Source organism: Filicampus tigris, chromosome 3 (genome assembly GCF_054856515.1).
Source record: "Filicampus tigris isolate MCC_2025a chromosome 3, RoL_Ftig_1.0, whole genome shotgun sequence".
In the NCBI taxonomy this organism is placed as follows: Eukaryota; Metazoa; Chordata; class Actinopteri; order Syngnathiformes; family Syngnathidae; genus Filicampus; species Filicampus tigris.
Genome location: NC_141219.1, coordinates 4,491,272 through 4,518,989, shown reverse-complemented (window position 1 = coordinate 4,518,989; position 27,718 = coordinate 4,491,272). Strand labels below are relative to the sequence as shown.

Genomic DNA, 27,718 nt, shown 5'->3' with positions numbered 1-27,718 from the left:
AGTGCTTTTCACAGGACAGTGACGATATGCGTTTTGTCTGGGATGCCCCGTTTTGTTGGTGGTGAGCCCATGCAGTCTACTTTCTTGGCCAAATTTGCCCGTAATCCCCAAAATGTATCATTTTGTACAAATGCCAGAAAGTGAGTTCAAAGAGTTTATGCCATTTGTCTAAAGTGCTTGACGCATATTTGTTTGCCCATGTGTGATGTCAAGTCAGTTTGTTCTAGTGTGTTATTGTGGCGAGTATGCTAACTATGACTATTGATGAGACTCATGGGATGGTGGTTAGATTGTGTTGAATAATTTAACAATTGTATACCGTCGTTTATGTAAGATGGCTTTAGATGCGTGTGTTGATGCCTCGCAAATGATTCTGTCTCTGTTGTGACAGACCATAAGAAAAAAAAAAAATCAATTCAAATGGAATTCTTGTGTGTGGTCTTTTATGATCCTTTGTGTTTGAAGTTTTTTTTTTTTTTTTTTTGCATATATAGGCAGTTAAAAAAAACAACCTTTTGGGTGGCGGGGCCATTAAGTATTTGCGATTTTTCTTTTTTATCCCAGGACTCAGTCACTATCCCACGCGAATACGTGATGGTTCACCCTATTTTGTTTCTCGTGGCAAAATTCTGTTTCAATGCATGCGTCCACCAGGACCCGCCATGTTGGCAATGCATGATGTCAAAAATGTGTTTGGCGGAGCACACATTGGCACATATGGTGATGATTATCAATTGATAATAGTGCTGCATTTTTGTTGTTGTTTTTTTTTTTGTTCAATTTCCAACAAAATTCTCCTGAGATGATGTAGCTCTCTATTGCTTTACGCCACATGACTTCAGGCACGTTATCCCACTTAGAGTTTGACATTGGCGCTGATGAGGATGATCCAGGCTGGAGAGCTTTTATGTTATATTTATTTATAGCAGAACACATGGTGACAAACTCCGTGCCTGTAGAGAAACTTTGCCTCCTTGTCTCTACCTGGGGAGCCGCGGGAGAGCAGGAAGAAAGGAGGAGTGCTCTTTTCATCCCGCTGATGGAGCGGAGCATGATCTGCACTTTGATCGTAATGAATTATTCCTATCCTCAGCTATAAATACGGTCTGTTTCCAGCAGCCTCGCTCTCGCTTTTCTGCGACTGAATCTGTGCTCGGCGAGACGCCACGGTTGTGCCGCAGCTCTGATTTTATCCCGAACATGAGAAGTTCAACGCAGGCTCGGTCTTGCCGCAAAACCTTCGGGATGAAAGATCCCTGCCGGTGACTGCAGTAATCACACCGTTTCCTTTTTGCTTTCAAAGAAAATACAATCGACCAAAATCAAGATTGTGAATTTGAGATGCGATCGACTGATTAGCACGTCCGCCTCACAGTGCAGAGGTCGTGGATTCGAGTCTGACCCTGTTTTTTCTGTGTGGAATTTGCATGTTCTACCTGTGCCTGCGTGGGTTTCCTCTGGGTACTCCGGTTTCCTGCCACAGTCCAAAAAACATGCACGGTTGGTCAACTGAACACTCTAAATTGTCCCTAGTTGTGATTGTGAATGCGAATGTTTGTTTGTCTGTGTGTGTGCCCTGCGATTGGCTGGCAAACAATTCAGAGTCTACCCCGCCTTCTGCCTGAAATCAGCTGGGACGGGCTCCAGCACCCCCGCAACACCCGTGAGGATAAAAAAAGACAAACCAACTAGCACCCCAAAAATAAACTAAATCAGTCAATGAATAACGAACCAATCAAGCTGCCAAAAACTAATAACCAAACAAAAAAAAAAAAATCAACGACTAAAAAAACAACTAACCAAGCGACTGAAAAACAGCCAACTAACCAGAATTACAACCAACTAACCAGAAAAGGATTAAAGTAATCAACCAGTTAAAAAAACAACTAAAAGGCAGCTAACCAACCGACTACAAATGAAATAACCAATGAAGTACCTAACTGAAAAAAAGAAACCCAAAGCACCTAACCAAGTAAGCTACAGCGTAAATAATAGCAAATCAAGTAACTACTTAACCAAGCCACCCAGCTAAAATTGCCAACCCCGCCTCCCCCCCAAAAAAACGACCAACAAACCAAACAACAAAAAGAAAAAAAAACTAACCCAACCAACTAAAAACAAAGTAACCAACTAAGCTACCTCCTAAAGATTTCCAGTTAAAAACCTACAAACCAACCAACGTTTAATTATAGTCAAATGGACATCAATTTAGTAATAGGACGTCCAACAAACTACATTTATCTTAACAAATAATACACAACAAAATACTGTACATCCCACATGTTTGCCTTGACGGCCACCATAATTCTTGCTTGTACTCGGCAAAACAAGCATTCAGGAAACATAAACGGGAGTACGTGAGTAAATATTTGCCATCAAAAATGTGCTCCACGTTTGAAACAGACACATATTTATACTTTGTCATCATCGATATGTCTCCGTGCCAGTGTTTGCACGATCGGCAGGGAAGAAATCTTTTGGAAGGTGGAATTGGTGCACAAGTTGCTGTGGGAGCCGAGCTTTAGGAACACGAAACAGTAGGACGCTCGTGTGCCAGAACATCATTCAGGGACATACGCTGTTGCGTTCCTTAGCATTGCTGGACCCGGCTTGCATATTTTTTTATTTTTTTTAAATCTAATCAACTCCCGATTGGTCAACCTCGCCCCAGCCGGAAAGTACGGCACTGTCAACCCATCACCTCTAATGAGAACAAAAGGTCACTCCTTAATTATTCATTCAGGATGTCAAACAAAGCCAGCCGCCTGTTATTTAGGGTGCGGGAGACCCGCTGAATAATTCACCAGGAGGATTCTCTTTCCTCCTGCGGTTTGGGAGAGTCTCACCTACACCCCTGTTGTTCCTCAGCTGACCTTGAAACAGCTACAGGGATTGGTACGAGTCTACAAAGTCATTTCGATACCGGCGCTGTGATGTTCATCTCCTTCTCGTTATTACGTAATTAAAATAGGTTTGTGGTTTCTTTTTTTCCAAACAATTGTCCAGGGGAAAAAAGAAACCTTAAGCCTATCATTTCAATGCCTGCAAATATGGGTTATTCTTCGAAATTCACTGCATAGTCATTAAAGGAGTCGAGTCAAGAATGTTCTATGCGACCCCGTTTTGACTTACCCATTAAGGCCGGGAGCGCAAAACCGCATTTCTACCACTAGAGCTGGGAGCGCGTATCTCATTTTCTTTTTCTTAATGCAATTCTTGGTCTCCTAGCCAATGAAATGCATCAGAATATACATGTGATGTTGTCGTGAGTCGTCATAGGATATCCTGGATTTTTTTTTTTTGAGCAGTAATGACGGAGGCGGCGGCACGGTGGTCGACTGGTTAGCACGTCCGCCTCACAGTTCAGAGGTCGTGGGTTCGATCCCGGCTCCGGCCTCCCTGTGTGGAGTTTGCATGTTCTCCCCGTGCCTGCGTGGGTTTTCTCCGGGCACTCCGGTTTCCTCCCACATTCCAAAAAACATGCATGGTAAGTTGATTGGATACTCTAAATTGCCCCTAGGTGTGATTGTGAGTGCGGATGTTTGTCTCTGTGTGCCCTGCGATTGGCTGGCAACCAGTTCAGGGTTTCCCCCGCCTACTGCCCAAAGACAGCTGGGATAGGCTCCAGCACGCCCCGCGACCCTTGTGAGGAGAAGCGGTACAGATAATGGATGGATGGATGGATAATGACGGAGGCAGACGATTGCGGGAGCTCTGAAATAAGTGCCGGTAGTGATATAGATGACACGCTCCTGGACTTTGAACCAATGGAACATGAGTCAAACATTATATACGGTTAAGACATATGAGACATGTTTGTAGACAATGACGATATCGACGGCTTTCTTGCAGAAATAGAGGATGGTAGTTACCCCTCGAATTTTTTTTTTTTTTTTTTTTTTTTTAAATAGTGCTTCTCTTCCACTGACATGTTATTTTCATTTTATTGAAACAGTAATTATAAATCAACTCAGGCTTGTATGTATTCATATTCTTTTGGAATGATGTTTTTTATCTGCTACAGGGACTGAGGTATCAATTATTTTAGGTAGGTGTGGAAAACTTCAGGTTTTAGATGGTAATTCCACAGTCGCCCTTAGGCTTTAGAGCAGGGGTGGGCAATTCCGGCCCTCGAGGGCACCGGCCTGCGTGTTTTCCATGTCACCTTGGTGCAACCCAACTGATTCAAACGCTCAGGTCGTTATCCAACTTCTGCAGACCTTTCTGATTATATGATCATTTGAATCAGTTATGTTCCGGCAGGGAGAGATGGAAAACAGGCAGGTTACCGGCCCTCGAGGGCCGGAATTGCCCACCCTTGCTTTAGAGAGATGTTTAGCTAGGCGCTTTAGGCCTAAATGGGTTAATATTGCATTTGTGGAATATGAATTAAGCAGAAAAATCTACCAGTTTTTTTTGCCACTTGCTGTTGACTCAAAATGACATCACAGTGCCTTAAAAAAAGAAACAAAAACGAATCAGTTCAACTCCCCCTAACCAAACTAACCAAGCAACTAGAAAACAAGGAACCGGCTGTTTAACTAAAATCTCATCCTTTATTGCCCAGACATTCAGGGACTTCCAGTATTTAACTACACACAACAACATTAGGATCTGACTGAACAGTCAATAAGCAAATCGGTCCAGTATGTCACAATTGTATTCATTCTTCCTGTTTTATTATTATTCATCATGACACCCCCCCCAGACCCAAACAGTCTGTTTACAAAGTACATCGCGGCATAATACATCAGGCAGGTGCCACGGTTTGTTTTGAAAATAAAAAATAAAAAAAACATTTAAAAAAGGAGATTAGTCGTCTTTGCGCTTTGGCACACGATCCGCCAACAATGGCTCCTAACCGGCTTTTCCGAAGATGCGAGCGGAGTTTATTGCCGCTGAAGAGGCCAAATCAGACAGTAATGCTATTAAAGTGCATTAAAGCGAGGAGCGCTGTAACTTGTGAGTCACTTTCCCCCCGCGAGGATTAGAGGGAGGGAGAGGGTTGTCTTGTTCCCCGGGAGGCAGCCGAGAAAGCGACGGACGGATGATGGAGCGCAGACAAAGTGTGCGACACCCACCGAGTGACAGCGAGAGAGACAGACTAACTCCATCTTGCCTGAATAATAAATACGTGCACGCGTACACTCGAGATACAGTACAAAATGTCTCATACGAGGGATGGCAGGCGGCCCAGAAGCATGTTTGTCATGACGGTGACGCAGTCTCCCCCAACAGCAGTCAGACTTATTATTCTGCGTTTACTCAGGAAATCATGCAGAAAAACACGACAAGTTCTCTACATTTTTGTGTAGCAGTGTTGCACCTTGGCCCTGGCATGAGTCGCAGCTCCCCAACTGTTTAAATGTGCAACTTGACAGCCAGCATGCGGACCAGGGCTTTGGTACAAACTTTAGAGCGCCTCGTTGTCAGCTGTGAGTGAGCCCACATCACAGAGAAAAAAAAAAAAAAACAGAGGAGCGAGGCAAATTTTTTTTTAAAAGACGTAACAGTCAGCATGTGGATCAAGGCATTGGGCAGGCGTGTCTGCTTTAGAGCGCCTCGTTGTCTGCTATGAGTAAGCGCAGATCAAGGTGAAAAGCAGGGGGAGCAAGGAGAATGTTGAACTTTTTCTAAACCTATCCGATTTTATGTCTGACTTGACAGCCAGTGTGGACTCAAAAGCTCAAAATAAGCTTTCTGTCGACAATCATGTGGCACTGAAATTTTGTTCAGTGTTGACATTTGACATCTGGCGACTCATGCTTTCCCGTCATTGTGTTTACCTCATCCAGAGTTGGGCAGTTTGATCACGACAGTGGGGAGCAGTTGAATACGAGAGGCTGCTAATCTACTCCAAGGATGGTCAGTTTAAAGCGGAAGTCAACCCAAACATATATTTTTTTTCAAGAATATGTTCCCAGCAGGCCCACTAGTTGAAACACGGCATTTTGATAAATTTTGCATTTGTGGAATAGAAATTAATCCACCCGGCCATTTTGTCACTTGCAGCAGAATGCACTCGTTTTTAGCCATCTCAGGGGGCGGCCATTTTGTCTTCTGTCGACTGAAAATGACATCACAACTGACCTGTTTTCTGTGTCCGAGCCGTGATTGGCCGTTGTGAGCAGTTGTGATGTCATTTTCAATCGACAGAACACTTATTCCACAAACGCAATATTTATCAGAATGCCCTGTTTCAACTAGCGGGCTTGCATAGAACATATTCTTGAAAAAAAAAATGTTTGCGTTGACTTCTTCTTTAAATGCTGGAGGGGGGGCCCCACAATTTTTCATGAGTGCAACTCGGGGGCCACATAGGACCACGCACTTCCTAACCACATTATGACAACAATGTTATTTTAAATATCGTTGCTCTCCTGTGAAAAACATTTATGTCCCATTTCAATTTTCTTATAATGGTGTTTCCGCCTGAAAAACGTCGCATTAATGTGAACATTTATTATTTTTTTTCCAAAATTGGTCTGAAGTGTTTTTCACAGGAGAGCGACGATATGGACAAAATGCACGTCTATGTGCTCTTATTAGAAAAGAAATGAACCTTATATGGAATCTACTAAGGTCTTGACGATAATAAAAAAAAAATCTCACCCAAATTTGCCTTCTGTAACATCAGTCCAGCTATTAGTGCAATGTGTCACCCCGACACTTAGTGTAAGTGTTGCTTTCCACAGAACACTGAAGCATGTAATTGTGATTCATACGATAATTATCCCACAATGGATCACGTTGGTTATAATAATAATAATGCATTTTCAGTCATCACTCATTTAGTCTCCTCCATTACAAGTCAATACAAACACCTTGATTGTTATTTAATATTTGCTGTCAAGTGATCAATGAGTGCGCTATCATAATTACACTCGCGGCGCCAAAGGGGGGGGAAAAAAGGAGTCTTTTTGTTATCCGCCTCTCTGCGTGATTAAACAGCCTACAGAGGCGGGGAGCGGCACTCATTCAATTAGTCTGTCATCGAGCACATTTAATTACATGCAACGGCTGCCTTATTTGACCCTGCAGGCGAAACAGGGCCTCTTACCTGGGAAATAGCGCAGCTTGGGCGTCCATCATCTTATTAAAAAATGTACACACCCGTATATGCGGCGGCCAAAGATTAAAGGATTCCCCCCCCCCCCCCCCCTCCTTAGACGAGCACATCGAACCAGGAAGCCGAGCTCGGAGAATGTCCCCTCAACCCCCGGCTGGCCCTCGCACTCCGGCTCGACTCTTTGATGTGGTCAAGGTCTTACCTGTGCTCCGAGTGGTTTGTGCGGTTCATCTGCATGAGGGCGGTGGGCTTCACCGAGGATTTTAAAAGCAACAGGTCTCGGATTTTGGACAGAGGAAGCCAGTCTTTAGAAATTAGATTGAAATAACTGAAAACGTGTAGCTGCCTTGATGCTCCAAATGTTGTATTTTTTTTATGTTCACAAAAGTCCTGTTATGTTAGGTTTGTTAAGACATATTTTTTTTCTTTTTTTTTTTTTTAATGTTCACAAAATACGCACTTTAGCTTAAATTACTTGTGATGTTTTTGCGAAAACATGTAGGTTAGATTTGTTGAAGACGAATAATAATCTTGACAAACATGTACGCTAGGTCCATTGAAGGCTTAATCTCTGTTTACATAAACTCATTTATTAAACTCATTGAAGGCTCAAATGTCACTTGATTTTTTTCAAAAAACGTTTAAATGTTGATATGCAGTACTTTTTAATTTTTTTTTATTGCAATTTGTAAATCAGTATCACAGTTGTTTTTTTCAATGTTGCCATTAACTAACATACAGTAACTATTTAGAAACAGAGCTTGTAGAACCGCCCTCAACATTTACCTTCATTTGAGCTTGAAAATATTCCTATATGAATAGATATATTCTTTGCCCTTGGTGGAGGGAAAATTGTGTCAAAACGTGTACTTTTTAAGTTAAACAACTACAGTCATGATCACTTCCCACCATGTGTTTGTTGTTGTTGGCTTCTTTTAATATTTGGGACAAATGTTTTTCCAAGTCAGGCTTAAAACGAAGCGTCAGTGTTCCGTTTTATGCTTTACTACCTAAGCAGGAGTAAAGTGGGGGAAAAAAAAAAAAAAAAAAAAAGTGATGTTGCATCCCCCCGCAGCGCACCTTTAGAGATGATCAAAGTTATTAGTCGTCCTACCGTGGCCTCGCTCCAAAATGTCATGGCATTTAAGAGTGGAGACATTTAATGCAGCAGCCCAAATGTGAGCCTGAGGGTGGCGCTAGAGGTAGAAGCAACCAACCAAAGTCATTGGGCGGAGCACGCGTGTCAGTAAAAATGTCAGGCGATGGTTCGATGGTTGACAGATGATTTCAATCTGGTGGATGCGATGCTAAAAGTGAGCCATTTCTGACTTGGTTTGATCACGTAGAACATTTGTAGGGATCATATAGTTTGTGCTTTATGTGGTTCGTGTTGACTTTTGATGGCATGCAGCGCACACAAAATGAGATACGTGAATTTGACCCGACTAGTAGGCCGCAGTGGGGGTATCAAATTGGAAAAATATTAGAATTACATTCACACCTAAGGACAGTTTACAGTCTCAAAGTGGAAGTCACCTTAAACATTTCTTTATAATATGTCGTATGCGCCCCCACCAACTTAAACACGGCATTTTGATTACAATTGCGTTTGTGGATTATGAGTTAAGAAGCAAAATCTACCCGTTTTTTTTTATCCATCTGAGGGCGCGGCCCCTTTGTTACTTGCTGTCCACTGAAAATGACATCACAGTTGCTCAGGGCTCGATTGCGACCAATCACGGCTCACCTGTTTTCTGAAGCTGAGCCATGATTGGTTGCTACCTGAGCAACTGTGATGTCATTTTCAGTCGACAGCAAGTGACAAAATGGCCGCCCCCGGAGATGGATAAAAACGGGTGACTTTTGCTGCTTAATTTATATTCCACAAACACAATATTAATCACAACATCAAGTTTAGACTAGTGGGGCTGCATAGAACATATTATTGTTGAGAAAATGTTGGGATTGATTGATTTTTGGATTGGATTTAAATGAACCTAATCCATGTTTTTGGAGTACCTGGAGAAAAATCATGTCGGTATCGTTTCACCCAAAACATATTTGTTGACAGCTACATGGAAGGGAGCCGGCAAAATGACCTTGAGCGATGAGATGACCCTGTGTCACGAGATGATCTGATCACAAGTAGAAAATTGCATGACAAAGGTCAACAATGTGTCTAATTTCAAAATTGGTGACTTATGTAATGTGAGTGTATGGCGAATTTTTGTCATCAGCGCATTCAAAAGCGAAGAGAGTTGAACCTGCAGCGCATTCAAGTCGAAATAATCATCCTGATTAGGTTTTGTTGTCGCTCTTCAACTCTGTCTTGCGTTTGGACGTGGTCTTAGCCTTTCCTGTGGTTGCGCGTTTCTTGTTGTCTTCCAAGGAAGCGGCTGCCAGCAGCTCTTGAAGGCAGGAGCCGCCTGACCTTGAGGAGTTTAATTTCCCCAAGCTTCTTCTTCTTCTTCTTCTTCTTCTTCTTCTTCTTCTTCTTCTTCTTCTTCTTCGATGCCGCGAGCACAAATTGATTCGGCGCGAAAAGTTTGATTTTCCGTTTTTGAGTTTTTAAGTCATTTTCTTCCACCGGAGAGGGTGTCGATCCGGGGGTGTCAAGGGACCCTCTTCAGAAGCTTTTTGCTGATTCAAGGTTGGGGCGGGGGAAAAGGAAGATTTTAGTCTCAATCCGGTCAGCTCTTATAAAAGCTCAAAAGGCAGGTGCATACGCACGGACATGTGCGCATAGCGTGCGTACGAACATCCCCATGCATGGGATTGATCAATGATTTTTCCCGAAAAGTGATTTTGGAGATACAAGGGTTCCTGCCTGATGCCAGCAATATGTAAAATTGGCTTTTTAAAAGCTTATAGTTGAGTCTATGGAGTGCCTGCTAGTATCCACTCACCAAAGTGTGAAATCAAACAACCAAGTGGTCTTAATCTTTTGTGAGCTGTCTGTTTAAAAAAATAAAAATAAATAAAATAAAAAAAAGCCGTCCTCAGTATTTAAGTGAGGCAGCGCTGCACCCCCAAATCAGACATTTGAACTACTTTGTATGACTATTATGTGTGCTGTATTTTTTTTTCTTTCGTGCCTTTTGATAGAATAATGTCAGAGATCTCTTTTCATCTCTTGGGTTTTATATTTTTGGGGAAAAATGCCGGTATGGCAAAACTGATCTTGGTATAACTTTGCCAAAAGATTTCAGTATTTCATTCTTTTAAATTTAATTTATGAAAGCCATGTGGTGTAACCGCATCAGCCAGTGATTTTTCTCCTCTTTCAAGCATTTATTTACCGTACATAAAACGGCATATTTATACACGCAGATAACAGCTCCTTTTTAGAGCTGTATTTGTCTTTACATGGGAACTCCACTAAAATTCTTGTTCATTTCGGGGGGGGGGGGGGGGGGGAAGCAGAATATAATACACACCAAGCATGCGAAAGTAGACCTGTTGTCACAGAGTACCCCATTTAATAATAATAAAAAAAATAAAATGAGCTGAAATGCCAACACTATTTTTTTTTTTTTTTAAAAAGCACCAGGTCGTATGAAGTCTTTTCCCACCTGAAGGCTTCGTGTGAGGCGCATCTCCCATTTTATGAGGTTACCGTGAGTTATAGCTGCGTTCAAGTCGGGATGGTAACACACAACAACGCCACAGCGTGAATATTCTTCACACTGCTTTTCATGTGCACGGCATCAAAAGTATCTGAGCTGCGAGGTGTGCAAATAGAAGCTTGATATTTGATATGGCGGAAAAGGGCATCCAGGATGGATAAAGGGCACCTGCGCATCCCCGCAGCATACACAAGTGCCTGCTGTAAACATTCGTTTTGAGCATACAGTATTTCACCATGACGGTTCTAATAATAAACGATATATCATTTTTTTTAAGAATTGCAGACAATTAATGGAATATCTTGACTTAATGGACGAGGTTTTAGATAAAACATCTGTTGCCACAACACGTGCTTGCTGGATTAGCCCTCGGCGCTTGTTTAAAGCTGGGAGGGTTTTGTTGCCATGGTTACGGACTGTCACCCGCCTGTTGGGCAACCTCAGCGGCAAAAATGAGAATGATCGAACGACGATTGAGCCGTCGCTCGTGCGCCACAGCGTTCAGCACACCTGCAATATGCAATCTCAAACAGATTAGCAGTAGCTCGACTAGTACTGCTAATACTGTCATTATGACTTCACCCACTACTACTATAATTACAACGGCTAGTGCTATAACTACTACTACATGTACTACTGTTTCTTCTACAAGTAGCATTAATACCACAAGTACGACTATCATTACTATTTTCACTGTGTCACTACTGTTGATGGCTACATTTTGAAAGCTACTTTTTATTTCCTTCCATTGTTTTTGAATGTTTTTTAAAGCGGACGTGTCAACCCGAACATATTTTTTTTCAGGAATATGTTCTATGTAGGGCCACTAGTTGAAACAAGGCATTCTGATTAATATTGCGTTTGTGGAATATGAGAAATCTACCCGTTGTTAGCCATCTCAGGGGGCGGCCATTTTGTCACTTCCGTCGACTGAAAATGACATCACAAGTGCTCAGGGCTCAGCTTCAGAAAACAGGTGAATTTCTTTTTCGTAACCGATCTCTAGTATGATCCCAAAGTTGATCATTATTTTTATATGAATTTATTTTAAATTTATTTTTAGTTATATATTTTTAATTTCAAATAGTTCTTGATATATCACTACAACTGGAGTTTGAACGTTTAAGAAATCAGACAGTGATGGCACAGCACTCTGTTTTAAGTCTTTTTGTTTTGTTAGTTATTTTTCCATCCAAAAATGCTTTGCGCTGGTTAGAGAGTACTTGACTGAAAAAACATTCACATGGGGTACATTAATGTAAAAAGGTTGAGAATCACTGCCATAGGAGAAAGAGGAAAAGTGAGCAGTAACAAATTTGCATGAGATGTGTCCGCCACCTCAAAACGGGCTAATTTCAACTTCAAGGCTCCAACAAAAATACAATTTGCAAAAATTGTATTGGGATATTTTGATGAAACTGTTACAGACATGTTAACAACCTTTTGGGAAAATTTTTGAACCTTTCACTATTCATCAGACACTTTTTTTTTTTGAAATTGTAAAAAAAAAAAAAAAAACTACAACACCAAAATGGAAATGCTCAAAATGGAACACGAGTCAAACCCAAGTCTACAAGTTTCTGACACCACTTTCTATTTCATCAGCTTGCTCTCACACTGTTTGTATTTTCCGTCCGCATGCATTTGTTTGTTTCCCTCCATTCCAAACTTTAGAGAAGTATTGATTTTGTATCCGGGCGCTAACGCTAATCCGCATCAATGGCGCTTCCTCCACGCTCTCTCGCCGGTGCCGATGCTACGAAAGGTCACCGTTGGCATTGTTTACACAGAAGCGGACGAGCCCGCCGAGGCTGACGCGTTGATGTGACAGATGGCGCTCGCGCCGGATGATTCAGACGTGCAGTTTAGCGCATCAGAGGGAGTTTGGTCTTAAAGTATCCCTTCCATTGGAGTCCAAACACTGTGCTGTGTTGTGTTTGGGGCCAGATGCAAACACAGCACAAGTACCTGACTGTACAAATCAATATTTGTTGTAGGGGAAAGCATCGTTGTTTAATTTTCAATCCCACCCTCTGTACTCCGCTGCACAGCACAGTTCAAACTGAAATTTTTTTGAGTGGCTTTATCCCCCCGTGGTTTGATGCTTTTTTTGGGGTGGGGGACAGGGGGGTGGGGGGTCTGGATTGCTTTGAAATGGTGTGTTTAAGTGCGTCGTATTTTTTTCTCTCGACTAGTAAATGGCTCAGTACTCAGTTTTGGGATCTTCGAGGGTACATAAACGCACCATTTGCAATAACACTGAGCGCATTATTAAATATTTGATTTTACTTTTTTCAGATTGTGCGCAGAGCTGAGTTGTGATGTGGTGCCTTTAAGCTCCGTGGGGACCTAACGGGATACTTTCAGATAAGGGGAGTGAAGTCAGCCGATGAAAGGTTGGCTTGAGACTGTGTCACATTGATACCCAAAGAGTTCAAACCAAAAGAATTCATTGAAAAAGTAATTCTGCAAGATAATCAGAATAGGTATCGTTAGCGTGAAGACTGGTTTAAAGAGATGAGTAAAGAAGATGAATCAAAGAAATGATTCTTGTCAACAAAACCGCATTTCCTCAAAACCGCAAACAAATACTCCCGCTCTATCGAAAGCTTTTTCAGCATGCAGCCAAATCGCAGTCTCCCGGAGTTCAGCCGAATGTTTTGAGTGAATTATGTTTAAAAAAACGCACGGGTATTGAAAAACAGCTCTCGCCCCTTTTATAAAGCCATTTTGCTCTTTGGATATAATAAAAGGGAGAACGGTCTCCAAATGACATACAATTACTTGAGCCAACACCTTCACATCAGCATTGAGCAGAGCTAATGGTCAATCAGGAGCACACACAGTCAGGCTATTTATCCTTCTTAAAGCGGAAATCAACCCAAGCATATTTTTTTCAACAATATGTTCCCAGCAGGCCCACTAGTTGAAACAAGGCATTCTATTGAATATTGTGTTTGTGGAATATGAGTTAAGAAGCAAAATTTACCCCTTTTTTAGCCATCTCAGGGGGCGGCCATTTTCTCGACTCTCAATCATGACTGACCTGGTTTCTGAAGCTGAGCCGTGATTGGTCGTTCCCTGAGCCCTGAGTAGTTGTGATGTCATTTTCAGTCGACGGAAATGACAAAATGGCCGCCCCAGAGATGGCCTAAACGGGTGGATTAAATTTTATTCCACAATCTCAATATTTATCAGAATGCCTTGTTTTAACTATTGGGCTTGCATAGGACATATTCTTGAAAAAAAATATGTTTGGGTTGACTACCCCTTTAAGAAATACAGCAATGGTGGCTTGTGTTAAAGTTGGTGGCAATGAACCACATTCGAAGGATTCGTTGAGTACTAAAGTTGTGGCCTCAATTTTCCTTTTTTAAATTTTTCTTCGTTTGTTGAATTGTTTTTCGGACCCTCTCATAGTTTCTGTGCATTCCCAGTTGTGGCATATCTCGAGTTTTACAAGGACACATAAATGCAGCATGGGCAAAGAATGAGGAACTCATCATGGAAGTTGTGTTTAGGGGAGGAAAAAACAAAACACCTCCACGCTTGTCAACACTATTTTCGATTAATTCTTCGAAATTCTATTCAGCTAAATTGCGCAGTGACGACTGACTGCTGGATTCGCATTTTTTTGCCGGGATGTGGCCATCCGTCAATTGACTGCTACACAACGACGGCGTCATTCGAGCGGTTGTAACAAAGCTCATTCTTGAGGGACTTGGGCAGGCCGCGTTAACTGAAACATTGAGAAATGAATGGAAGCCAGTCTGATGTGTTTGTAATTTGTATTATAGACAAAATGGTGCAGGATTTACCGCTTCTGACTTCATGAATTATTGCAGAGGAAGCGGCTCTTAATGCACCCTCAAACCTCGAGGGATGCTACGCTTCTCGACTGTCTCGCCGGAGGTAAATAGTCCATTCGTTCTTTTCATGACGATTGCGATCTATTGGACCCGCCGGGTCTAAACGGTACAAGCTAGGAAGTCCAGTATTATAATGTAGAGTACAACGTCACGGCTGGAGTTCAGAGAGGATCAATTGACGGCAGCAGATTTCCTTTTTGCCATCTATGACAGCAGATTTGTCCTTCTTTCTGAGTTCAGTAAGTCATGGGAAGCAACATATCATGCTCTTGACAATACGAGCTTATTTCTGTGATAGCGACATCAAGAGTATCCGCATGTGGCGCATGCGAAAAGATTTAAAATGTTTGAGTTCTTGTCGTATAGCGATCCGCGCATCATGGATTGTCCTAGCTAAAGAAGCTTATTTTCACAATGGTGACATAGAAATTTAAAATGATCGTGTAGGAGAAATATCAGACCCAAACACTTGGGGTGGGTAAAAATATCATTTCAGCACCGCATCTCAATATCAAAGGTGGGCACAGCATTCTGATTAATGTTACGTTTGTGGGATAAGAGTTAATCCACCCGTTTTTAACCGTCTGAGGGGGCGGCCATTTTGTCACTTCTGTCAACTGAAAATGACATCACAGTTGCTCAGGCAATGACCAATCACGGCTCAGCTTCACAAAACAGGTGAGCCGTGATTGGTCGTTACCCGAGCCCTGAGCAGTTGCGATGTCATTTTCAGTCGACAGAAGTGACAAAATGGCCGCCCCCTCAGACGGTTAAAAATGGGTGGATTAACTCTTATTCCACAAACGCAACATTAATCAGAATGCCTTGTTTCAACTAGTGGGCCTGTAAAGAACATATTCTTGAAAAAAAATATATGTTTGGGTTGACTTCCACTTTCAAAGTGGGTTTCAGAAGTGGGTTTTCATCCATCAGTGTAATCGTCAATAACCGCATCCGTCAATGATAGGCCATTAGTCCATCGCCGGCAGACACCTGTTTTTTTGGGGAGACCGACTGACGGACCAACGGACTGAATGACTGACTGACAATTACAATGTTTGTTTGTCACAAAAAATGACAGACGGACGAATGACGGATCAATAAAATGCCCAACGCCACAATTCAAAATTGGATTCAGTAGCTTTTTTAACAAAGCCCATCCCTGCTGAACACCAGTTTCACCCATCAATCAACACGAATTTCACCATCATAAAATTGAAACAATCCCCAAGCTAAAGCAGCCCTCCTGCACAGATGGGTGAGGCTAAATTAGAAGCGTTTTCTTTTTGCGTACGCCATCTAATGTAGGCAGAGCTTGGCGTCAAACTTTGAGCTATGCCAAAAATGACATCCAAACTCGAATAGGGAGAGCAAGTGCCACCACGTATGATATGCAACACTTGTTTTATGGCCAAATATAAATGGCTCCCAGGAGTAATACACCGTAATTAATGATTAAACAAGCATTTTTGTTTGTTTGCTTTAAGATCAGCCAAAGCTCTGAGGGGAAAAGAGTAACATTCCAGTCAGCAAGAACCCCCTTGTATTATTTCACTGCCGTGCACACTATGCAGCCATACACTCTATTATTATGTGTATTATGTGTAGCATTTGTATAACTGACATACTCCAAGGCTAATTCAGCCGCAATCATTGGCGTCAAGGGGCCAAATTCGTATGCGAGTGCTAGTGACACAATCATGTTACTGCCACTTGTTAGGATTTCACAAGAACAGGAAGAGTGTGGACATGACTAGAAAGAAATGGGACGTGCATCAGTACGCTTGAGAATTGGCAGGACTCGGTGTTAATCACATAACATTTGTCTTCAGGTCAACACGGAAGTCGTGGTCGCTTGAAATCGCGCGTCTGTTTTTTTTTTTTTTTTTTTTTTTTACACTGTCACTCAGGTGTGATGCGCCGGGGTTAATTGCTCACTGATTGAATACATCTGCGCAGGGAAAATTGGCATTCACTTTAATTAAACTATAATCACTTTGATGGTATTCGCTGGTTTCGCTCAGGGGTGCAACTTGCAGTGGAAACGCTTCATCGAGTTGGGAGAAGCAATTACAATGATCCGACAAATATTTATAATTATGGGTTTGCACCTTCCAAAAAGCTGCCTTTCAATGAGGACGGTCTGCATCTAAACTGTCCATAAATGTGAGTGTCAATGCTTGTCGCTCTGCAGGCGTGGGCATTCTACTAAAGGTCAATCGTCGTCCGTCAGTAGCCGGGGTACCCATCAGTCATCCGTCAATCCTTCATTTTTACGGGGCGAACCAAACTGTAATCGTCTGTCGGTCAAAACAAAACAAAACAAAACATAAAAATAGAAATGTAAAATTGAATTTACAATAACTTCTCTTTAAAATTGTCTCTGTATTCAAAGCGACTTTATTATTTATTAGCTTATTAATTATTCAGTAGGACTAACTCATGATTCTCTCTTTGGTGCATACCGCCACCTGCACTACATATACAGTCAATGTAGTCCGTCACGTTTCCGTCTCTCATCAGCAAAACGTGCGTCCTTTCAGTCTTGACCAGGTTAGTGATGATTACACGGACGGACGAAAATCTACTTCCGTCCGTACTTATTAGTCAGTCTTTTCTTTTTTAAATATATCAATTTTTTTAAGTTTCCGTTTGAAAGGTTATCCGAGAACCCTTAAAGGCTCTGGGGGTGACCTTTGCCCGGTTCTTTTTTCCTTTAATATTGCTATGCTAATAGTAAGTATCAGAGGACTGCATATTCTCAGTTGAACTATTTAATGGATGCCAGAAAGATTGATACACAGCCGTGGCGCCTTTTCTCTGAGATTGCGGAAGAAGGTCTAACCTCTTATACTCTTGACCGCCCAACCACAAGGGGAGTGTTTCTGCCTATCGCATGTGACTATGTGTGACTCTATGGCCTTAACTAAAATCAACTCATAAGTGTGCCAAGGGTGTCATAGTTAAGATGCCGAGCCAGGAGGAAAGGTCACAGTGACACGTCTAATCATATGCATCAAAGAGGCCTAATCTAACAATCCCCGTTTGAGTGACTTTAAAGGTCTGTCGTCTAACGTCAGCAAAACGGGCGTCCGTCAGTGACGGACCGGTCCATGGGTCGGATGGAATGCCCACCTCTGTCTATATGTCCACAGGGTTTACCTGTTTCTCTTATCAAAAGTCAGCTGGGATATGCTCCACCACACCCACAAGCCTAGTGTGGATAAGTGATCTAGAAAATTGCACCGGCCAAACCTCCCCAAATGAGTCACTGCACCTCGACACCTTTTTATATAATTTAATCAAAGCGCAAATTCATTCCGATTCCTTTCAGCCACTAACGGCGATGGAGGTAAAAGAAACTCTAAGCAAAATAAAAATGAGAGTGTTGATCACTTCCTTTCAATGTCCCGTATCGACACATCTGATGGCATTGAGCGCCTCCATGGCAACACACGAGAATTCATTCTCCAATCCCGCGAAACACGTTCTCAGACCAACGGCACACAATAATGCTGCGTGAAATAAAAGACCCAGTTGATTTAGCTGGGTGGTAAAATAGGAAATTCCACCCGCCCTGCCCGCCGCTCTGACCGAATGCCCCCCTTTCAGATGCACTCCGGCGCTGACACTTGCCTGAAAAGATATTCACATGGGCACAATGCCGTTTTGTTTGCCCGGTTTGACTTACTGCCGACCCATCGCTAGCCATGACGTCAACATGTCAGAAGATGAGCTGCAGTGTGTTTGTTTACGGACCAATACGCAGACTTCGCATCCCTTTATTTAATGCGTCCCATCGGTACACGCCTCTGTTCCGCACTGAAAAATCTGAATTCAAATGCTTGTAGCGTTCCATCCCTCGCGTGTGCGGAGCTGTACATAGGTAATTAAAGTATATGATGCAAACTCAAAAGGCTGGAGATGAGATTGCCGATTCAAAGCCTTGGAGTATTGTCACCTCGGCCTAGTTTCTACACCGCCGTGTTCTTAGCCACTCATTAAATGTTCGTCTTTAGCAAACCGCATCTTTTGGATAATTCAAGCATTTGCTCAAAACCTTGACCTGCTTACAACTCAGCGCTTGGAAGGCGAATGACTCAATAGCGCAGCGCAGAGCTGAGCAGCTCGATTGTACTTTTGTTTTTATTTTTTTTTCAATTTCATGACGCAAGGCTTGACGCAACCAACATTTTAAAAGAGGCTTTGTTAAATCTGTTATTTTTATGAGTGGCCATGGACTACAAAGAGGGAGGCACTTTAAATGCTTGATTCAGTCTTGCTTTTTTTTTTTTGCGTCGAGAGCAGTTGTAGAGTTTGCGGTTGTCCCAATAGTATATGGCTTTCTTTACTCCAGCTCTGTAGAAGTTGTCACGAGGATCTTTTCTCCCATTCATGTCATACACCGTACAGTATTTGGCCTGTTGATAAGATGTGCCGTCATTTCTTGCAAAGAGTTTTTCCCAGTCATCTTTATTTCTGTTGCGCAAGGTCACCGTTATACTGTATGTATGAAAGGAATGATCGAATTAATCATTAGCCATACATTGCGCATATGCCTGCGCTCTACCGCGGGTGCCGTGAACCTTTTGGGCTGCGCTGTGGATCATATGTGGCGGTTTTGTTTATTTCTATTGTGCAAGGTGGCAGGCCGTCTTGAATAATTGGCAGGAAGATGACTCGTACGTTGTACATGTGCTTACGCATGACCCGCTGTGCCGTAGACTTTTTTTTTTTTTTTTTTTTTAAACTGTGGATTATTTCTCATCTTCGTGTTTATTTCTACAGTGAAAGGTGCTAACAACTGGCACAAGGGGGACATGTACGTTGGCCACATGTGGCGGTTATCATGAATAACTGGCAAGAGTTATTGCCTCAGCATGCAGTGCAAAAATAATACTGGTCAACAGCAAATTTTAGTCAGAGGTGGCGTTCAACATCTCGGAATGTACAGTCTTTTTAAGGCTCATTTGAAAAATGTCTACACTTTTCTGGTACATCAGGTTTTTTTGCGATATTTTCTTGATCTAGAAAAGTTTACTTGCGTTTCTGATTTTTAAAAAAAGTTCCAAAAATGTGTTGAACAGTGTAATTCAATCTGTATAAAATGTAATCTATCTATCTATCTATCTATCTATCTATCTATCTATCTATCTATCTATCTATCTATCTATCTATCTATCTATCTATCTATCTCTCTCTCTCTCTCTCTCTCTCTCTCTCTCTCTCTCTCTCTCTCTCTCTCTCTCTCTCTCTCTATCTCTATCTCTATCTCTATCTCTATCTCTATCTCTATCTCTATCTCTATCTCTATCTCTATCTCTATCTCTATCTCTATCTCTATCTCTATCTCTATCTCTATCTCTATCTCTATCTCTATCTCTATCTCTATCTCGCTCGCTCGCTCGCTCGCTCGCTCGCTCGCTCGCTCTATACAATCGTCAGAGCGAGTAGTTCAAGCCGAAATATGCTGCCTGATCTGTCTGCACAAAAAAGGGAAAAAAAAGAAGAAAGTGCTCGCTCGCTCGCTCGCTCTATCGCTCGCTCTATCGCTCTATCTATACAATCGTCAATCAATTTTTTTTCAATTTTCTTATTTTTATGTGAATGGTGTTTCCGCGTTACAGACATCGCTTTAATGTGAAAATTAAATATTTTTCCCAAATTGGACATAAGTGTTTTTCACAGAACAGCGATATATATATATATAGATATATAGATAGATAGATAGATAGATAGAGCTGCTTTTGAGCACTTTCTTCTTTTTTTTCCCTTTTTTGTGCAGACAGATCAGGCAGCATATTTCGGCTTGAACTTCTGTTACATAGTGAGAGAAATCCGTTACGACTCCCTTGTTTTGAGATGAACTCCAAAATGATTGACAGAATCCTTCCTCAATCATGCCCATCTAGTCAGATGTCCAAAACCTGTGTTGTCAAATCATGTTCGACCTGAGATACCTTTGGGCTAAACTTATATGAGATTCCTATAGAAGCATCCAAAGTATGACTATACTTTTTTTATAGGTTCAAAACTGTCAGGTTAGGCCTTTGATCACCAAGACAACCAACTCACTGCCACCGCTAAAGATACATCAACCCGGCTTTGAACACGAGCAGGCGCCCCGCTTGTCCTATTCACTAGCATGTCGTCATTAATTAATAAAGCATGCCTGAAGTGGCTTTCATCTCCTTTTATTAGCCTGGCGCCGTTGCTTCCACCGACGCTGGGAATGGGGTGGTAATGGAAGTAGTCGCGATGTGCTGCATCATGTTGGGGGGTCGACAGGGGGGCTGCAGTGCCCCAACATGTTGAGCTTGCTGTTCTCAGGTGGCTCGTGTCTGATCTAACGCAGATATATGGCAATGTGTGAATTTTGGGGGAGGCGGCACGGCGGTCGACTGGTTAGCGCGTCCGCCTCACAGTTCAGAGGTCGTGGGTTCGATCCCGGCCCCCGGCCTGCCTGTGTGGAGTTTGCATGTTCCCCCCGTGCCTGCGTGGGTTTTCTCCGGGTACTCCGGTTTCCTCCCACATTCCAAAAAAAAAAAATGCTTGGTAGGTTAATCGGACACTCTAAATTGGTGTGATTGTGAGTGCAGATGTTTGTTTGTCTCTGTGTGCCCTGCGATTGGCTGGCAACCAATTCAGGGTGTCTCCAAGACATGGCACGGACAAAAATACGTAACAAGCCACATTTTATCACTCGTATCTTGTAGGCTGGTTACAACTAAGAGCGGAGAAATAAAGGTTGATATCGTCAATACTCCTCCAGGCATGAGACACTACCTTGTTGAGTGTTACACGTTGTCACGCTGCTATAATGCTATGCTGGCCGTTTACCAGGCCGGAACTCAACAACCGCGTTGATCCGAACAGAAATGGATGGCTGAGCGGAAATTTGACTTAACGGTTCCCAAACTATCATTTCAGAGTGACAAAAAGAAATTGAAGGTGTCGCCTGCCACGGTTGGCCCCAATCCCCCACTTCTACATTGAAGACACACAGTTCATCATGGTATCCTGAACCGTACCCTGGTGGTCTGAACTGAACTGGACTGCTTATTAGAAATGCAGCTTAACAGTGCCCTTAACAGTCCTCCAAGTGTAAGTTATCATTTCAGAGTCGCAAAAAGCTCCGTGATGGTGTCGCCTGACATGCTCGTCCCCATCTCTACATTTTTAAGGGTCCCCTGCGTCACGGTGTTTGATTATTTGGTCTCTGAGTAGTAGACACTGCTTTTTTATTTATTTATTTATTTTTTACCCTCCTCTGACTGTTCCCACTATAGATGGAAATCTAAATCTCCAAATTCAAAGAAAGAAGGAAAAATTCAAATACATTTTTAATAACATAAATACCCGCAATTTACAGCGCCACGAACATGGTGATCTTGAAGTACGGTGGCCCGAAAAGATGGAAAATGTTGGACTCGTGGACCCAGGGAGTGCACACAAGTCCGCACATGAATAAATTATATCAATACTTGGCGCACCCCGATGCTGGGGACCTAATTGGAACTTCTTTCAATGAATTATATGATTATTTTTAACAATATAAATATAACCCTTTCACTCATATCACCGACATCTCCATCACCTTGATTACCCACCGGTTGTCTTTGAAGATTAGAGGAAAAAGATCAAGATACTTCTCACATTGCATAAGCCACACAAATGGACCCACAAGTACTGACAGCAGAAACTTCTAATGACCGGTGGTGCTGAATGCACAGATGCAAGGAATGGCGTAGGATTATAAGGTATTCTATTACAAAACACAGCAGGAGCCGATAGATGGATAGATATAGATAGAGATATATAGATATATATATAATGTTTATTGAAATCAATGAAAATACATCAAACAAAATACATAACATTTCATATTTTCTAGTGTTTTAATCTGGTTTATTAAGTAAAATCATCAACTTTTTCCAATCAGAGGAGCTTTCGGTTTTTATAATTGCGGTATTTAAGGCCTCCAAGAGCCATGCCAATTTTACAAAAAAAAAATCTGATGCAGTTTTATATATTATAAGCATTTTAAGTCGGTTTTCCACCTCTGGTTTATATGGTTATGTTCATTATGCCATCCATATGAACATGTTTTCTTTACGGACCCCATTTGATGAGGAAAAACGTTGCATATTTCAGGCCTGAAAAACGTCATTGCTGTCATTGAACACTCATTGCATATTTAAAGTGTTTCTTTTTTCTTGTTTGTTCTTTAGCACAGGATTCTGTGTGACAGTCCTGTTCTTTACACGTCACGGAAACGGTGCGTTTGATGTTGCGCTTGAGTAGTCACGCTCATTTGCATATTCATAGAAGGAAGACAGCCAGTGTGTGTGCTAACGTCGGTCCAGCTGGAATAACATTTCAACGCCTCTACTTTTATTTATTTTGGGAGTTGAGGAAATATTTTTCGGGGGGCGGGGGTGGGGTTGGGGGATGATAAGCAGCTCCAATCTTTTCCCAGTTCATGGATTATTGCTCGCAAATTAAATAGACTAAGAGGTTTTTATTCTGCCAGTTTAGACAAATACAGTGTATGCCAGTTGGAGCAGGGAGAAACTGTTCGTGTTCAGCTCGGAGGGGCAAATAATTTACAATATTTAGTGGTTGACCTACAGAGTGGTTTAGATCCTACTTGGCAGGCAGGACTTTTTGTGTTAACCTTGGTTGCTGTTTGCACCACTCTGCCCCACTGTCATATGGTGATCCACAGGGTTCAACTTTGGAGCCCCTGCTGTTTTCATTTTATTTGCCGCCCCTGGGCTCCATGTTAGGAAAGCATGGTATTTCCTTTCGCTGCTATGAATTGTGCTAAATGGGCCGATTAGTGTTATCTTTTGATAAGCAGGACATACTTGACTGCTTTGTGAAGTTGAGGCGGGGGCAGGATATATTTGCTTCCCATACACAGACTGGCTACACTAGTTGACCAGTGTAATTCAGTGATGATTGGTAATGAAGTGCTGCTTCCATGAGTGAAAATGCAACAGAACATGTTTGCGAGGTTGAATGTGCTGTAATGTCATTAAGATATGTAAATCATAGAGTGTTTTGATGAAAACATGTACCAAGAAAGCTAGAAAATCTTTTCAAGTGCAAAAAAAATATGTAATATGAGTGTCCCCTTTTTATTTTATGTTGGAAATATTTCATGAGTTTGCACTTATAGCTCTTCGTGTTAGTGTTGCAGGCCTTTCCAAAAATAGTCATATGTGTACGTGCCATTTATTAAAGTGAAAAAGTAGGTCTCTCTGTTTTGCTAATTCCTCTCTTTTTTTTTTTGTGCCACCCCCACCAAACACAGACACACACACACACCCTTTTGACAGAATCATGCTGGGGAAGAAGTGGAGGATGACGCTGGACTCCCAGTGTGGACGGAGGAGGAGGCTGCACTGGTTCTTCTTGTTCCTCCTGCTCTTTGCTGCCGGAGGACTGCTTCTCTTCCTCCAGCAGCTGGACCAGTCAGAGAAGGTGCCCCAACGAGCTGGTGAGTTTTTCCCTACTCAATGCAAAAAAAAAAAAAAAAAAAAAAAGCTAAACTGAATGGAAGGCTGGCAGCTGTTTGGCTTCCATGCCTCACAAAACCTCCATCAATCACTGCGTCATTCAACATTTGTTTGGGCAGAGAAAAACTACACCGAATAAAAAGGTAACAATAATAATAATCCCACCAACACAAAAAAATGCACACATAATGTGATTGTCAATAGTAAAATGGGGGGCGGGGGGAGCATTTACTGTATTACTCTGCTCTATTGACTACGTTCAAAATGAACAAACAATAACTAATAATACAATTAATAGTATTTTGTTAATGCACAAATGATACAAATGCATTCATTAAAAATATGGAAACCATATTTGAATGTCGATTTAAGAATTCACATATCGAATGAGGAGCAATTACCTCCCAATTTTTTTGTGGTGTAAAGAACGACAAAACCAATCTGAAAAAAATATTCAGAAGTTTCACGGCCTTCTATAAAATCTATGAATTTTGAAAAAGTAACAGCACATTGTGTAATTTTGTCCATTTAAATGAATGCACATATATAAACACATGGCACAAAATATGACTGATACGTGTATCATACATACTGCCTATGAGAGGGACTCATGCAATAATTAGCAGGTGACACACATATGCGCGCAAACACGTAACAAGCCATGTTTGCATAGTCAGTTGATTTTTTATTTATTTTATTTTTTTTCTCGACGTGGTGTACTCAGCTGTAACATGGCCTGCTTGCCAAACCTGTCGCTTTTTAACGTTCCATCCGGGTGTCTCTGAGGTGAGAGTTACCATGGCAATAGAGGGAGTTCATACATGTCAAGCCATTGTGCTCATGCAGCAATGCCAGGTGCAGCTACTATTAGGAATTTGAAGCAGCAGTGATGGAAACAGAACTGGAAATTAAAAAAAAATTAAAAAATAAAAAATTCCTGGTCTGTATATCACCTCCCGTCTGCAGCCTGGGTACGCTCCCGCCGTCCATCCATCCGCCTTTTTTTTTGTGAAATAATGTTAACGATTGTCCGTTCGCAATATAAAGTGGCACATCCGTCTTTCACTTCACATACACACAATGTAAACTTTTGTCTGTTCAACACCTTCCCATTATTTTCTTTTCCAATGTGTTTCCCTCTAAACATATCCCGCACACTCTGTCTGAGGGTTTTTATCCGTTCTCCCATCTCGCATTGATCGGTTTGTTGTCGACAAAGAAAATTCTGATGAAGTGGCCCAGTGTGATGCCCGAGCAGCCCCCCCCCCCCCCCCCCCCCAAAAAAAATCTGCTTCCCCAGCGAGTCGCGGTGCATCGAACGGTGCTCGGGCGTGTGTCGACAGCACACCAACTCATTATGAACATCTGAGCGGTGTCATACTCTCCCACTCTGGACGAGAGCCACTCAGCCCAAGTGGTATCTCCGCGCCACTAATACGCCTGTGATGGCAACATTGTTTCGGATACAGAAAAATGGACCCATTTGTTGTGAAACAAAACACACACACACACACACACACACAGACACACAGGTTATGTAGGAAATGACAACTGTTGCAAATATGAGGCCAACTGAGCTTTTGAGGGAATGACTAGAAGACTCAGCGAGGCAGATGCTGCGAGAGAATATTTGATTTGCCAACCGAGGTCCAGCCATCCATTCATTTTCGATGGGTGACTTTGAACACCCGGTACCGAGCGCCGGCCAATCGTAGGGCACGTTTTAGATAAGCAAGCATTCACACTTCTATTCACACCTATACGGACATCTTATTCATCTTATAAGACGAAAAAACATTTCTGTGTTGCTACCGTTGTTCTGCAAAAGGTGCTGAGTCAACAAACTTTACCTGCAAGCTCTAGCCACGCGCAATGAGGAAAACTCACTATTTGGGCGTCTGCCTTGGAGGTCAAAATTGCTAGCAATTGGAATTAATCTGTAGGGCGAGTTAGTTTTGAAAGGACCCTTAAAAATGGGCAAATTTACTGTAAAAGTCCCTTCAAACAAAGTGGAAGACTCCTCGTGTCTCTTTTGGCATGGCTCTTGTGCGTCTACTCATCATAAACATGCAGACTAAATTTCATGTCGCTCAGTGAAACCTCCAGTTGCTAAATTGTCCCCAAAAAAAAAAAAAGGTGCTATATAGACAATGTTAGTTTCTGTGAGTCATTGTACGTTTGGATGCAACTTTTGATTGTTGGACAGTGCTGAATAGTGCAAAGTCAACTTTCTTTGCATGCCTACTGCAAGGGACTACATGTTTTAAAAAAAAAAAAAAAAAAACATTTTTTTTTTTTTAGTCATTCCTTCCAGCGTACGTTTTGATGCACGAGCCTGCTGTGATGTTTGTGTGTGTGCGTGTGTGTATATGGTGAGCTGGCAAAAACAAACAATAGCTACAGGGAAACGACAGAGCTTGTTCACAGAAATGTGCATTTTATCAGGCACGCCTTTTTACAATGACGACAACAAGAGCGGCAACGTAGTTTTTTTTGTTTTTTTCCTGCTGACACCACAGCGTAGAAATGACTTCTCTACTATTGATTAGGTTTAGCACTGAGCTCACAATTTGAACACGAAATCCTCGCATAAGAGGTTTTTAAAAATTTTATTTTTGCTGACCAACTAAAGACGAAATAAAAACAAATGAATAAGCAAATAAATAAATAACCTACAAAAGCATAGGTTGTTAAACACAATCTGAGTTAAACACAGCCAAGATTCGTTCACATCGGCAGAAAGTGAGTAAAAGTTTCATTTTGTTTTCATTCTCAACCACTGGGTAAAATGTCACTACGTTCCAAAAAGTGATGAAAACATAGTTAAGTTTTGCTTGCACTTCCGACAAGTGGCTAAAACAGAGCAAATATTCATTTACACTCCACAAGTGAGTAAAATGTAGCTAATGTTCATTCACTCCCAAAAAGTGAGAAAAAAAAATTAGCAAAGCACGGTGGGGTAATTAATTAATCGTGAAGAAGTTTTCTAGGTTCAAGAGAAAAAAAGTGTCAAGCTTATTGGTTCAGATTTGTCCACGTGAAGGCCAGTTAGGATCACTCTTAATTTTTTTTTCACCACAGGCTCATTCTTGCAGCGTTGGTATATCCTTTTATCCAATCTTGCTTGACCATTGAAAGTAAGTGTATAGTTGTCTGAATGATTCATGAGAACCGTGCACGGCTGTATGGAGAGGAAGTCCGCACTCTCACTGAAACGCGAGGAGCAAACGTTCGCCTGGAGCCATCGTGATGTCGCTTGGCGGGAGCTCATGTCTAATAGAGCTGAGTTAGAATACATAGGGTGTCGGCTTTTATCTGCTCCTCACAGAGCTCCTCATCATCATCACCCACCTCTTCATCGGTGCTCCGCAGCTTGTAATGGGCCTCCAAAGAGCACTGGTTAACTTAAAGCCTTGCATCCCTGAGACATACCCGCCCATCTCCATTGAATAATTGTTTAAGGAGCCACAACATGTTCATTACCTGCGCTTTCTTATACATTAAGTCCAGAATTACAAATGAGGACCACATAGTTGAGATTGGACCGGTACACACTTGAGGATTTTTCAAGATTATCCGTCACAGACACATGTACCGTAATTTCCGGACTATAAGCCGCACCCACTCTAT

General features: G+C 42.0%; 1 protein-coding gene across 2 annotated transcripts in view; it reads left to right on the top strand.

Moving 5' to 3' along the window:
* Positions 1-27,718, top strand: part of chst8 (carbohydrate (N-acetylgalactosamine 4-0) sulfotransferase 8) — a 189,502-nt gene that overhangs the window by 47,526 nt on the left and 114,258 nt on the right. For both annotated transcript variants that reach the window (XM_086026890.1, XM_086026891.1), the window contains exon 2: positions 23,884-24,069. In XM_086026890.1, the coding sequence (XP_085883016.1) occupies positions 23,913-24,069 (157 nt within the window). In that variant the 5' untranslated portion in view covers positions 23,884-23,912. The remainder of the gene's footprint in view (positions 1-23,883; positions 24,070-27,718) is intronic.